Source organism: Zeus faber (assembly GCF_960531495.2).
Source record: "Zeus faber genome assembly, chromosome: 3".
NCBI lineage: Eukaryota > Metazoa > Chordata > Actinopteri > Zeiformes > Zeidae > Zeus > Zeus faber.
The window spans coordinates 18101742-18116865 of NC_137190.1; the positions used below are offsets into that span (position 1 = coordinate 18101742).

Here is a 15124-nt window from a genome sequence, read left to right on the forward strand (position 1 = left end):
TGCATGGCACATCAAGTATCACTTTTTAGACTTTTCTCTGATATGTAAACTTTGTACAGGTATATTGTCGTGTATATACCACTCCCATTGAGGCAGTTATTTGTCTTATTGGTAAGCCCTGGTTCGCTGCCTAGTTTTGTATCTTGGTCAGTTTCTCCGTTTCTTAAAACAAGCAAACAATCTCAGAAAGCTCAGAGAACGTAGTGTGTTTTATCTTAATTAGATAATTATAAAAAAAAAAGATTTTGCACAAAGAATTTGCACAGATTAGAGATAAATAAAGCCGGAGCTCCCAACGGCCATAACAACTGTATCCTCGCAGTCATGAAAAACAAAATATGCTTGTTGCTCGTCATTTGGCGGCAGAGACTGAGTGAGCAGGGCCTTGTCCTAGTGTCTGTCCAGTGATACTGTTCTCCAGGGGTTTAAATCCTAGCTCTTCCACAGGAATGCCAAACTCTCCCAGCTTTGCTTCGTAGGTCCGCAGCAGGTCATTATGGGCCTGGAAAAAAAAATATTTTTAAGGAAAACCATGTATTTACATTAACGGATGAAATGGGAGACCTAGGTGGAGTTTTCACGAGAGGCGGTAGAACACTGCTCACCTTGCATACTCTGGCCAATTCATACTGCAAATTCTTGATGGCAGCATTTTTGGAGTCCAGTACTTCCTACAGACAAGAATCGAAGCATTAATCAAGAATTACACGTGAAGATGGCTCACATGTTTTCGCTCAAAAAAATTAAGAATTTAAAGCATCTACTTCTTAAAGATCTGTCTTGTATTCATAATGTTCACAAATTGGGGTTTTTTTAAGGAGGAAAACAATTTCCTTCTGTAAATATTTTTTCTAATCAAAACAACAGATGACTAGAAAGATCTGGAAAGTACTGACAAGAAGTGACTAGAAGATGGCATTAGTTCTACTTCCTAAACGGTACAAAGTACAGCGTGGCAGGTACATTGTCCAGTGAACTGAGAAAAAGGATGCGTACCTCGAACTTGTGTGTCATCCCACCAAAGGCTCTTTGGTCCATGTTTGTGGCAGACAGCACCTCGTTGAGCTGGGCCTCCTTGGTTTCCAGCGTGTCTGTCAGGGCCTCCAGCTTCCGTTCCAGCAGCAGGTTTTTAAATCCACTCTTTTGCTGCACCTCCTGAATGGCCTTGGTGAACTTTTGGTAGAGCTCATCACGCTCCGTCTGGATCTGTACACCATGTCACCACGCACGCGCACGCACACACACACACACACACACCCATAAGCAATGCAGGCCTCACATTATTGATACTAGTCAGTCTAACTAAATATTGCTCATTTAAAAAGGTATTTTGTCACCTTGCTGAACTTCTGTTCCAGCAGCTCATGCTCCCATTTCAGATCTTTCAAGTCCTGTTCGTTTGCCTTTAAACGCGCTCTGGCATTCTGCAAGTGTAAAAACCGTCATTGTAACCCATGGTCGTCACAAATATAATGTTGCAAAACGTAAACACAAGTTTAAGCGAACAATTTATCCTTCCCATTGAAGTTTGATCATTGCCTGAAATACATGACAAAAGGTTTGTCATGATCCATAAACAACACATTTTATAGAGTCTGGGTTCCCTCAGCTTAAAAAGGAAAACGATGTGAAACACACCGCGAGCGAGGCCTTGTCCTTATGGTAGTTCAAAACTTGTTTCTGAAGGTCGGTGACCTCCTCGGTGGCTTTCTGCATCGTTTCAGTCATATGTTTGTTCTGCTGCGATATTTCTGCCATATCCTTATCCTTTTTTTCATCTTTCTTCTTCATATTTTCCACTTGTTCCTCAGAAAGTAAAAAAAAACAAAAAAACAACAACAATAATGGCTGCCTGTGAAGGACGACTGCAAATAATGATTTGTTATCGGCATCCCAGCTTTTTCTTTGGCGCTGGTGGTTAATTTTGGCCTCTTTACCTTCAGTGTATCGATGAGCTCCATTTTGCTGCGTGTAATATCATTGTAATAATTCTTAGTGTCGTTGAAAGCTTTCTCGTGGTTTTTCATCAGAGTGGTGATCTGGCTGTTCTTTCGATCCTCTATCTCACGGATTTCGGTTTTTCTCCTGCAGTCCTGCTCCTGTCGCAGCGTGTGCATCTTGGTTTCATACTTGGCCTCGATTTCTGCCCAAACACAAACCAAAACGAGTTTACGTCGCTAGGTTCAAGAATTTCACGAGACAATTTCACACTGCCTCTCAGAATGGACCGCGTCGACTTACCTCTGACTTGCCCCTCAAAATTATTCCTTGTTTGAGTTAATTCTTCATCGTGTTTCTGTTGAAATCGAGCGAAAATGGGATTTGATTATATCAAGGGTTGGAAAATGAAGACGATGAGATGGAAAAATGGCTGGAAAAAGAGGTAGAAACAAACAAGCCACGTCTTCACACCTTCAAGATAAAAACAAACACACTCACCAGTTGGAGATCTTTGACATGGTTCTGATAAGCGATCTTCTGCTCCTTGAAATCCACCTTGAGATCGCGCATGTCCTTGCGAAGCTCGTTCTCCTGGCCCGCGTGCTCCGTCTCCATCATCTTGGTGGAGACTACGCGCTCGGCTTTTAATTCGGAGATAGCATTCTGGTGCTCGTACAAGAGGTGCTTCACCTTCTGCTTGTACACCTGATCCGACATAATTAACGGGAGGAAGCATACAATTTCGTGATACAATCAAAACAGTTTCAGGAAAAAAAGAGGCCAGTAGTGTGTGCGCGCGCAAACCACATTTACCTTAATTTGCTCTCGATGCAGTTCCTCAGTCTCCTCTTTCTCCAGGTCCTTGTTCCTTAGCCCAGCCTTGCTCTCCTCCAGCTGTCTCTTTGCGATCTCCAGGAAGGTGTGGATCTCGTCCCTCTCCAGCTGGAAGTAGTTCCTCTCCTCCCTCTCTCTGTCCAGCTCCTCTCGAAGACGCACAATTTGCTCCTCCAGCTACAGCACCGTTGAGAAATGAGTTTTACTGTGTGGACCAGGTGGCTCTGCTCCTGGCTGTGGCCCCGGAGGAAGGACAAGCCAGGATGGGTTAAATGCAGAGGAACCATTTCACCGGCCACCACCCAAAGCATGTGCATGTGTGTGTGTGTGCAAGTATGTGTTGTAGTGTGGTGACAAATAAAGACTGTTTCTTCTTCTTCTTCTTCTTCTTCTTCTTCTTTGACCACTGAGAGGTAAGGCACAGCCCAGAATCAGCACTTTCTCTGAGCCTTTATCAGGACATAGTTCTGCCAAATAGTCTATTTTTTTTTCTTTACCTTTAATAATTATAATAAACATATCAACTTTTTTACTTGCTGAAACAAACTCAAAGGATGTGAATATCCTGACTTCCACCTCCAGTGATCCTTAGAAATAACAACATACCTCATTTATAAACTAACTCTAACTTACAGTACTTTGAGTTAGCCGTTTATTTCAACTTAACCCAATTCAATACAATCATCTCAAGAACAAAAAATAAATAAAAAGAAAAATAAATCACATCAGGCAATTTTTTTCAGCCTATTAACTGAAGGCTTCCAAGCATTATCCTGTGAATTTTAGTAAATTAAATATCAGTGAATTTCAATTAGTAAAACTTTATGTTCTCACAGTTAGTGTTTGCATCAGTAGAAACCGATATAAAAAGATGCAACATTTAACATCCTACCTCCTCCTTGGATATCTCGGGGGGAGCGGCACTTTCCACTTTAGCGCCCTTTCCCTTCGCCGCCTTCTTGGCCCCTTTTTTGGGTGGCTTGTGTGCAAATACATCATCGATTAGTGGCCATTGGCTATCAAAGTGTAAATATAATGGAACGTTTTGTGCTGGTTTCATAATTCAAGTTCCTACAGTAACCTCAAGGCCTACTCCTACATGGTTATGCAGGACGTTGCAATTGTTCAAAGAATATGCCATTAATATACTGTATATGCCATTCAAGGTCTGGATCTAGATTCAAGATTCAAGATTCAAGATTTTTATTTGTCACATACATATACATACTTCCATACATATATGCAGTGAAATGTAATGCAACGCACCCGGTGATAGCACACAAGAAGTCCTAGGAAAAAGTACAAAAATAAAATAAAATAAAAAGTAGAAAATTCCTTTCTAATAGACCGACTAACTGACTCCTAAAACGTAATACAGTAAGTGGAATACTTATAGAATAAGATAAAAAATATATAGAATAAAATACAATAAAAAATAAATTGAAATAAAATGGAATAGGTTGAAGGAATATGGCTATGTATATACAGATATGTGCATTTACATTCTATGTACATTGTATGGAAATAAACATCTACATTGTCAAATATAAGGATGACATACTGTTTATCTTTATGACATGTCGCCACTATTTTGCATAGTTCAAGATTCAAGAGCTTATTTGCCACATACATATACATACGGTCATACATATATGCAGTGAAATGTCATGACACCCGGCGATTACGCACAGTAAGCTCGATAAGCTCTAAAAATACCAAAATGTGCATAGTTCTGAAACATTGCAGTGCTGGACACAGCGTTTGCTCACCATTGTGATATATTGCGAACGAGAAGTCCGGCTCGCTCCTGGAAAGGGAAAGCACAGTGGTTAGCAGCCACATCCTGCATGGACCCTCACGTCTCCCTTCAGTGAGGATACGGCGCTTCAATGCGAGTCTATGGCAAACTGTGTAGTGGGCTTTTTTCCCTACACTGACATGCACCGCGTCCTAGCTCTGCCTGATAGCACAGGGCCTATAAATGACGAGAGCGCTGTCCTCTGGAGAAGCGGTTGGCCTTAAAACCACGAAACCTCAAAACATGATGTAGTCACGTAACGGTGATTGCTGCACCTCTCGGTTTTGGCGTTCACCGACGAACCGACGCCAGGGCAGAAGTAACGGGATATTCAGGGAGGGACAAACTCCTAAAGACACACTAACATTTGGGCACACACCCATACCCAAAAAGCCTTCAGTGCGGTATCCTCATGGATTTTGCTTCCTTTTCGAAAGGAAAGCTACATCCACCGACCTCTGCCCTCAGTCCTTCTGAAGCGGATCAGAAAAAGAAGGAACTGCCTTATAGACTTTCTCACAAGTCCATGTTGCCGTGACAACGCTGACAACAGTGTGATGTCATGACGAGTAAGCCGGTTAAGTAAGCCGGGAAAGTCACGCGGACTCAACGTTGTACTACGGCTACGCCACAGAATACACCACAGCGAGTGAGTGAGCTTTGTGGGGGGTTTTTTCGTGTAAAATATGATAACTTGACATACGTATATTGTAATAACAAATTAATGACGAGTACACATTTTCCAAGTCCCGGCAAAAGTGTACCGGCCCTGCGTGCGCTTATGTACGGTATGTGTCTAGAGCTTGGAGAGTTGTGACATCACAAATACATCACATGATGATGTAGCCAATGTAGACGTGGATCGACGCGAGGAAGATTTGGTAAAAAACCAAACTGCAAACAAATGCCACACAAATGACGCATCTATGTCCTGCGGACCGCAGCAACTTGCTCCTCTGACACGATGGAAAGGTCCGCAGCTTTGATTTGAAATTCCTCTTCCCCGTCGGCCCCCATCAGCGGGGCCACGGCCACAGTCAGTCACCTGCAGAATAGAAAAGAAAAATCACAAAACTGTCGGTTTGTCGCGCGTTTCCCTGCGCATGCTGCTCGGCCTTTTCTTATAATATATATATATATATTTTAATATTAACATTTTGCAAATGCTAATATTTCTCAAACTAATGAGACTGATTTACATTTTCTAGTTTATTTCCATATTTAGCTGAATTTGTAACGCAATGTCTAGTCGTCCACATTAGAGTACGGGAGTACTTACATGATATTTAAGACGTAGCAATGAGTCAATACAGAAATGAACGGTATAGTCACCACTTTACAATACTTTTCTGCATTTTGATATGGGTTTTAGGGCGGGGCGAACCCCTTTTGCTGTATTTAAAAGCGTCCTTTACTTGTTATGCAAATACATATGAATTAGTTGAGTGCAGGATGAGGGTTGCATAAGAATAATATAATATATAAACAATAACAATTTATTGATCTATTTTTTAAAAGGCAGGTTTGACTTTAACGTAAGGTGAATGCCAACCTCCAGCGAGCGCTCATCAATGCCACCAGACGCATTTGGAACAAGGTAATGGGGTTGGTGACGTACAATTGCCGGCGAAACCGAACATACATTTGGTCACAATTTTTATTTTCAAATTCATTTCTTAGTCTGAAATATCTAAACCTTTAAAGCAAGGTCATTGCATTTCACTGTACATTTCTTTTTCTGTTTTCCAACATTATATTTGTAAATATCTAAATCACACCTTGTCAAAAGATGGCCATGCATTCAGCATAAAAAAAAAAAGGCTGAAAGAGTATTTGAATGAAGTGGCCAAAGGAGCCCAATCGATGTGAGACCTAGCTTCAGCGCTAGTTAGCCAGATGATCTACTGTAGAAAACATAGACAGCAGAAATGCAATTGTCCAACATAAAGAAGTAAAGTATCGCTCTTGTAAAAAAATGCAACAACCTTTTATTTTAAATCAGAAAGCTTACAGTATGATTAAAATGACCCCACCTTATATTTCACTGTCCAAATCAAAATGTAAACAAGGTCCAAACTGACCAGAGCTCAGGTGCCGTGCGCGGGTTGAACCGGGCTTCACTTCCAGGAGACATTGGGACAGACAGGCGTTTTGGGGAACAGCCGCCGTTCGGGTGACGCTGTCAAAGGTACTCGAAATTCAAAGCCGTTATGACCTCTTCGCTAAAGTTAAGTGAACTAAGTCGAAAACACGACTAACGATACTTGGGTTTTCGAGAACAGATAAATTACAGGCTGTGAATTACAAATAACCTAGTATTAATAAAGTGAAATAGATGTAATAACCAGTTATACAATTAGCATTAACTGTAATTACTGCTTAATATATGTACATTACAAACATAAACCCGTCCAGTGCAACGTGCACCTGTACTGTCGCCTAAGGATTAGCCATTGTGTGTGTAATCAAGCTACAAGGTAAACGCGGTGGGAAGGCTACGGCTGGCCATCGTATATTTTGGTCAGTGCTGTCAGTTAGAGTCCCTCGGTAACAGCGCTTGACAGCGGCCTGTTGACAACTTTAAACATTTGCGAGGAAAAAAGTCAACCTGCTAGCATGAACGTTAAGGTGCACCCGGCGCAAAATCGCACTGAGAGTCTGAGGCTTTTAAAATAAACATTTGTCACGCGTCAACAACGTGGCTCCCCTTGTGATATTACAGGAGCAGCTGTGACGTTTCATGAATACGCTCTGGACCAGAGCGCTGTTTAGATGGAAATATCCTCAGGCGGGAGGATATTTCCCCTGATATACCCCCTGCTGTGCGTCCAACATCTCCATGACGTAATGGCGCTGGCATCATATCTGAAAGCCACCGGTTTCAAGAGGAAAAGGTCGAGTGGCAACAGAATTGACCTCAGACGTGTTTTTCTAATTTGATATTTAATCCATTCAATGCCATAAAATCAGGCGGAAAACTTAATGCACTTGCAACTCACATAAAAGAAACGAAAAAAAATACAGTAAGAAAAATATTTTATCTGGAGAAAAAAAAAAATCACGAGTTGGGGAAAAAAAACAAAACAAACAAACAAAAAAAACCCTGACAAATTATGACTAGAAATCACTTTATTTATTTATTTATTTATTTTTTTTAGCTAAAAGGCAACAAAGCAGGCTGAACATGGTTAGTTCGGACATCCAATGTACCCTTAATAATAATATTCACGCAATTACATAGATAAAAACAGTTTCCAGACTCATTAACAGACTTCTTGTGTAGGTGTGAGATATATGTAGATATACACACACACACACACACACACCCACTTAAGAGAATAAAATCCATTTACAAGATAATAATACTATGATTATTTCTCTGATATGTAAGCGTCGTAAGGTATTTTCTTGTGTATATACCACTCCCACTGAGGCACTTAATGGTAAGACCTGGTTCTCCACCTAGCGTTGCATCTTGCTCAGTTTTTACATTTTTACATGAACCAGATCAGAACCTTTTATTACATGTATATACATACCACAATAAAAAACACAGACTCGTTTTGCACGGATCGGAGAGAAATGATGCAGGAGCGCGTCAAGAATCCTTGGAAGTCTCAGTCTTGAAAATCAACAAAAGTCAACAAAATATGCTTGTTGCTCGTCATTTGGCGGCAGAGACTAAGTGAGCAGGGCCCTGTCCTAGTGTCTGTCCAGTGATACTGTTCTCCAGGGGTTTAAATCCTAGCTCTTCCACAGGAATGCCAAACTCTCCCAGCTTTGCTTCGTAGGTCCGCAGCAGGTCATTATGGGCCTGGGAAGAAATAAAAATAAAAATGATTAGGAAAACCATGATTTACATTAACAGATGAATTGGGACACATAGGTATATGTGATATGATATTTGCTTGAGAGACGTGCAGAGTAGCCCTCCAGACTAATGGCTCACCTTGCACGCTCTGGCCAATTCATACTGCAAATCCTTGATGGCGACATTTTTGGAGTCCAGTACTTCCTACAGACATTCAAAAAAAAATTAAGAATTTAAAGCATCTACTTTTTAAAGTTCCGTCTTGTATTCATAATGTTGACAAATTGGGTTTTTTTTAATGCAGGAAGACAATTTCCTTTGGTAAATATTTTTTCTAATCAAAACAACAGATGACTAGAAAGATCTGGAAAGTACTGACAAGAAGTGACTAGAAGATGGCATTAGTTCTACTTCCTAAACGGTACAAAGTACAGCGTGGCAGGTACATTGTCCAGTGAGCTGAGAAAAAGGATGCATACCTCGAACTTGTGTGTCATCCCACCAAAGGCTCTTTGGTCCATGTTTGTGGCAGACAGCACCTCGTTGAGCTGGGCCTCCTTGGTTTCCAGCGTGTCTGTCAGGGCCTCCAGCTTCCGTTCCAGCAGCAGGTTTTTAAATCCACTCTTTTGCTGCACCTCCTGAATGGCCTGGGTGAACTTTTGGTAGAGCTCATCACGCTCCGTCTGGATCTGTACGCCATGTCACCACGCACACACACACACACACACACACACACAAACACAAACACACACACACACACACACACACAGACACACACACAATACTTGTCAGTAAAACCAAATGTTGCTCATTTAAAAGGTATTTGTCAAATGAAACCATAATATTTTACCTTGCTGAACCTCTGTTCTAACAGCTCATGCTCCCATTTCAGATCTTTCAAGTCCCGTTCACCAACCTTTAAATGCGCTCTGGCATTCTGTAAGTGCAAAAACCATCATTTTAGCCACTTGTTGTCACAAATATAATGTTGGAAAACAGAAAAAGAAATGTACAGTGAAATGCAAAAACCCGGGCAAAATGCACGTTACATTGAAAATCTAAGTGAACAGAAGCTGAGCTGAACACTAAACCCTTTAAAGTCAAACAACACCATTCTTCAAAATTTAAAGCAAGGTCATTTTTTAAATTACATTTTTTTCACAGATTCTACAGCACGAGGAAAAAAAGGTCCCGTGCAAAAGGTTGGAAAAGCCTGTCAGTTAGTGCTTCCTAACAACTCCTTTGGCAACGTTAACGGCTTGCCACAGCTGTCTTTTAATTCCTCCTCGCCGAAAATTTATTGTTTGGAAATATTCTTCGGTCTCCTTGCAAGTTTGAGATATCGCCATAAGATTTTCAATGATATTAAAGTCTGGGTATTGTTGTACGGCAGTTCAAAAACCTTCACCTGTAGTTGCTGGAGGTAATTTTCAGGGTTGTCTTTGAGGTGTGCTTCGGGTCATTGTCTTGCCATCCTCTACCCGACCTCTCTTCTACGTCAGTGTCTTGGCTGACTCTCCAACATTAACCTCTCGAATATCTTGATATTTGATGGAATCCATTCTTCCTCAGTATAACGGATCCACCCCCCCTTTCTTGGCAGTGGACAAGGTGTTCTCTCCAAATGCTTCAGCCTTTTTTTCTCCCAACATGTCTTCTTTGGCCAAAAAGTTTTGTTTTTTTTTTGTCAGTCCATAAGACATTGTTCCAAGAGGCTTCAGGCTTCTCAGCGTTATCCATCGCATGCCTCAGATGTTTTATGTTGTGTTGGGGTCGTGGGAGAGGTTTCCTTCTCCCAACTCGGCCAAGGATGTCTTTGTTGGCGAGAGTGTGTTTATTACGTGTATTTTATGTTACAAAGTGTGTTGATTGTTCGATGAACAACTGCGCGTGTGTCCGCTTGGCCGCTGCTGTTTTCTACCGCTCTTTTGCAGCGATGTGTTACAGGTTCCTCTTGAGCATTTCTGGCGAGGTTTCGGGGGCAGTTTATCTGGAATCTTTCTTGGTCTTCGAGACCCTGGCTTGACTTCCATTTATCTTCCATTTTCTGGTGATGTTTCCGACAGTGGAAACACGCACGTTCAAACGTTGAGAGAGGGTTTTGGTAACCTTCTCCATGTTTGGCGCAAGTGGGCCGTCTCGATTCTGATGCCTGGACGACTCTTTTGAGGAGCCCGGGGTTGTTGACGCCAGACGGAATACCTACCGCAGTCTGATAGTTTAGAAAGTGTGGAGTGACCCCATAATAAAGAGTAAAACCATGAACTTACACCGAATGAGTAAACCTGCACGTTAGTAATCGTCTTTTTAAAAATAACAATGGATAATATATAAGGGTTCCCCGACTTTTTGAAGGTGTGTTGTTTAACTTGATACGGGTTCTTACTTTCACTTAACCACATTTTTGCATTCCATTTGCCATTCGAAGTCAATCGTTGCCCGGGATACCTGTACACGCCAGACCAATTCACCACTTGGAATGATACATACGTAACCCGTTTTATAGGGTATGGGTTCTCTCGGCTTAAAAAGGTAAAACCACGTGAAACACACCGCGAGCGAGGCCTTGTCCTTTTGGTAGTTTGACACTTGTTTTTGAAGCTCGGCGACTTCCCCCGTGGCTTTCTGCATCGACTCCGTCATACGTTTGTTCTGGAGCAACACTTCGGCCATCTCCTTATCCATCTTTTCCTCTTTCTTCTTCATATTTTCCACTTGATCCTAAGTAAGGTAAAAAAAAAAACACAACAATAATGGCTGCCTGTGAAGGATATCTGCAAATAATGATTTGTTATCGGCCCGACCAGGTTTTTCTTTGACGGCGGTGGTTACTTTTGGCCTCTTTACCTTCAGCGTATCGATGAGATCCAGTTTGTTTCGTGTGATGTCGTTGTAAAAATTCTTAATATCAGTGAACGCTTTCTCGTGGTTGTTCATCAGCGTGGTGATCTGGCTGTTCTTTCGATCCTCTATCTCACGGATTTCGGTTTTTCTCCTGCAGTCCTGCTCCTGTCGCAGCGTGTGCATCTTGGTTTCATACTTGGCCTCGATTTCTGCCCAAACACAAACCAAAACAAGTTTACGTCGCTAGGTTCAAGAATTTCACGAGACAATTTCACACTGCCTCTCAGAATGGACCGCGTCGACTTACCTCTGACTTGCCTCTCAAAATTATTCCTTGTTTGAGTTAATTCTTCATCGTATTTCTGTTGAAATTGAGTGAAACTGGATTTGATGATGAGGGTAAAGTGTAATAATAAAATAGGTTGGGGAAAGGGGGAAAGAGAAAAAAGGGCAGAAACAAAACAAGCCACGCCCTCACACCTCAAAAGGTTAAACAATTACCGCACACTCACCAGTTTGAGATCTTTGACCAGGTTTTCATTGGCGAGCCCCTGCTCCTTTAAATCCACCTTGAGAGCACGTATGCCCTTGCGAAGCTCGCTTTCCAGGCCCGCGTGTTCCGTCTCCATCATCTTGGTGGCGGCTACGTCCTCTGCTTTCGTTTCGGAGATAGCATTCTGGTGCTCGTACAAGAGGTGCTTCACCTTCTGCTTGTACACCTGATCCGACACAGTAGAACAGTTCCCCGCTAGAGCCTTGATATTCGGCTTTCCAGGGTGAAGATACTATAACTCCCAATGCATGATGTAGCTCAGTGGCGGGCGTAAACCACGTTCACCTTAATCTCCACTTGATGCCGCTCCTCGGCCTCCTCCGTCTCCCTGTCCTTGTTCCTTAGCTCTGCCTTGCTCTCCTCCAGGTGTCTTTTTGTGATCTCCCAGAAGGTGTGGATCTTGTCCCTCTCCAGCTGGAAGTAGTTCCTCTCCTCCCTCTCTCTGTCCAGCTCCTCCCGAAGACGCACAATGTGTTCCTCCAACTACAGCACCGTTGAGAAATGGGTTTATTATATCAGGTAGATTGTCCATTTTTTTGCATCGGCAGCATCCGATATGAAATGACATAACATCTAATATCCCACCTGCTCCTTGGACATCTCTTCAGTGGAGAGGCCATCGATCACTTTCGCTGTCTTTGCCTTGGCGGTCTTCTTGCTTGCGGCTTTGGCTTTGGGTGGCTTGTGTGTAAATATGTCACTGATTAGTGTGGCCGTCTGTGGTTTTATTGGTTTAATAGTTCAAGTTCCCAACACACTCATGGATTCATAACTACATTCCATTCACCTGAATGTGGTGTTTTACAGTAACCTTACTACTTGTTACAACTAGTTACGGCTATTCTCATTGCATTACGTTTGGTACTTTACAGAGGAGAACCAATGTTTAGCACTTTTACTGGAGTTCTTTTCAAACAGAGAACAAGTATTGTGCTTTTTTCAATTTTGATACCAGTTGCAAGTACCAAACAAGCCATTTTTATATTGTGCATCACAGTAGTGGTGATTGCACTGTTAACCAAACTAGTCTTTTCAATTGGGTTGGATCCAATGTCCTGCATAGTCATGTCCCAATACAGAAAAGGAAGAGGTGGAAGCAGTACAGTACTGAAAATACTTCAGTAAAAGTACAGTTACTGCAGAGTTGAAAGGGTAACTCAGTAAGTCATTAATCACTTGGGCATTTTTTTTGTAATCTTATTTACACCCCATCACTACTTCTTGGAATCCAGTACTTTCTCTCTGCAGTAACTGCACTTTTACTGAAGTATTTTCAGTACTGTACTCCTTCCACCTCTTCCTTTTTCTGTATTGGGACATGACTATGCAGGACAATAAATAATAACGTCAATATATTTAACATTAGAGGGCTGGGTTGCGTTGCTGTCGAATCTAACTTTACATTTCAATTATATTCTCCAGAAATATAAGAAATATAATATAAACGTTTACGTCTATAATATATATGTATAGAAATTGTACACATGTACATATTATATATACACATAACTATTATAGACATTTGCATTATTTACAATTTCGCTTCTTCTTTTTTCTTTTTTTTTTACATATACTACGTGTTTGGAAAGGAAAGCAGAGAGGGGGGGTGAGCTGTTAGCCATTAGCCACATCGCTAGCGCCCCGGCTACAGCCGGAGCGTTTAGCCTTAGCAACCCAAGGCCAGTTTGTTTCCCCGCGGAGCACAGTGACATGTCACGACTGTTTTCATCAGGGGTTTGCTCACCATCGCGGATCACTGCGAACGAATAGAGTTGGTGGTCGGCCCTAGATGTGGTTCATACAGACGCTGGTTAGAGTTAGCACAGCGCTGGCGGCAACCAGATCCTGCCGCGTGGATGAGCCTAACGCATTGCTGTCATGGCAACACGCTCACGTGTCACTTCAGATACGCCCACTAGGGGGCGCTCTCTGCGTAGTATTATATTATACTAGTAAAACAGAATTGTTTCAAAAAACTTGTCGGTTTCATTTATTAGACAGACAGACAGACAGACAGACAGACAGACAGACAGACAGACAGACAGACAGACAGACAGACAGGCAGGCAGATAGATAGACAGATAGAAAGATAGATAGATAGATAGGTAGATATACATACAGACAGACAGACAGACAGACAGACAGACAGACAGACAGACAGACAGACAGACAGACAGACAGACAGACAGACAGACGGGCAGGCAGGCAGGCAGATAGATAGACAGACACAGACAGACAGACAAATAGACAGACAGACAGACAGGCAGATAGGCAGATAGATAGATAGATAGATAGATAGATAGATAGATAGATAGATAGATAGATAGATAGATAGATAGATAGATAGATAGATAGATAGACAGACAGACAGATAGGCAGATAGGCAGATAGATAGATAGATAGACAGATAGATAGATAGATAGATAGATAGACAGATAGATAGATAGATAGATAGATAGATAGATAGATAGATAGATAGATAGATAGATAGATAGATAGATAGATAGATAGACAGACAGACAGATAGGCAGATAGGCAGATAGATAGATAGATAGACAGATAGATAGATAGATAGATAGATAGACAGATAGATAGATAGATAGATAGATAGATAGATAGATAGATGGATAGATAGATAGATATACAGACAGACAGACAGACAGACAGACAGACAGGCAGGCAGATAGATAAACAGACAAACGGATCAACAATTCACACAAGAGGGGGAAATTGTGAAAATAAATGCATAATAAAATCATATACTGTGTGTGCCAGGGTATACACAGACAGACAGACAGACAGAGATTGACTGAATGTTGTTTTTAAAGATCTAATTAAATACCATTTCATGTGTGCATGTAACCAAAGCACTTCCACCCTGTGTACAGTGGACCACTCCCACCCTCAACCCCACACACTCTGACACACATACGTAGAAACCCACACACACACACACGCACACACACACACACACATCTTTCCAGCATCCCACCGCCCTCCCTGATTCCCTATTCTGTCTCAGCCTCAGTCTGGGAGAGGTGCCAGCTCTCTCTCTCTCTCTCTCTCTCTCTCTCTCTCTCTCTCTCTCTCTCTCTCTCTCTCTCTCTCTCCTCTCTCTCTCTCTCTCTCTCTCTCTCTCTCTCTCTCTCTCTCTCTCTCTCTCTCTCTCTCTCTCTCTCTCTCTCTCTCTCACTCTCTCTCTCTCTCTCTCTCTCTCTCTCTCTCTCTCATCTCTCTCCTTCTCTCTCTCTCTCTCTCTCTCTCTCCCCTGCCCCACTACAGTCTGGATCTCTCTGTATTCTGTTGATCTTTCACAATGCTCACTGAACTCAGTTGCTGTGTG

At 42.0% G+C, this 15124-nt stretch overlaps 2 protein-coding genes across 2 annotated transcripts; both read right to left on the minus strand.

Moving 5' to 3' along the window:
* Positions 1 to 352: 352 nt before the first annotated feature.
* LOC307227812 (dynein regulatory complex subunit 4-like) lies at positions 353 to 5101 on the minus strand (the record flags this gene model as incomplete). The annotated part of the gene is made up of 11 exons (XM_079997250.1): positions 353 to 502; positions 606 to 671; positions 997 to 1206; positions 1338 to 1424; positions 1639 to 1806; positions 1938 to 2143; positions 2242 to 2296; positions 2440 to 2646; positions 2755 to 2952; positions 3668 to 3791; positions 5094 to 5101. 11 exons carry the CDS (start codon positions 5099 to 5101, stop codon positions 353 to 355), a joined length of 1479 nt encoding a protein of 492 aa, XP_079853376.1.
* Positions 5102 to 8173: 3072 nt separating this feature from the next.
* Positions 8174 to 12456, minus strand: LOC307228607 (dynein regulatory complex subunit 4-like). The gene is made up of 10 exons (XM_079998318.1): positions 12367 to 12456; positions 12067 to 12264; positions 11741 to 11947; positions 11536 to 11590; positions 11232 to 11437; positions 10938 to 11105; positions 9235 to 9321; positions 8864 to 9073; positions 8523 to 8588; positions 8174 to 8387 (listed from the first exon to the last, which is right to left on the minus strand). The coding sequence occupies exons 1-10, from the start codon at positions 12379 to 12381 to the stop codon at positions 8238 to 8240; spliced, it is 1362 nt and encodes a 453-aa protein (XP_079854444.1). The 5' UTR covers positions 12382 to 12456; the 3' UTR covers positions 8174 to 8237.
* Between the last annotated feature and the right edge of the window lie 2668 nt (positions 12457 to 15124).

What these genes read in the sequence shown, in the direction of transcription:
- LOC307228607 (XM_079998318.1), bottom strand. An exon ending in GGCATCAAGTGGAGATTAAG is followed by an intron (nt 11,948 to 12,066) that starts GTGAACGTGGTT and finishes GTGTCGGATCAG; the next exon opens with GTGTACAAGCAGAAGGTGAA. An exon ending in AATTGGCCAGAGCGTGCAAG is followed by an intron (nt 8,388 to 8,522) that starts GTGAGCCATTAG and finishes ATTTCTTCCCAG; the next exon opens with GCCCATAATGACCTGCTGCG.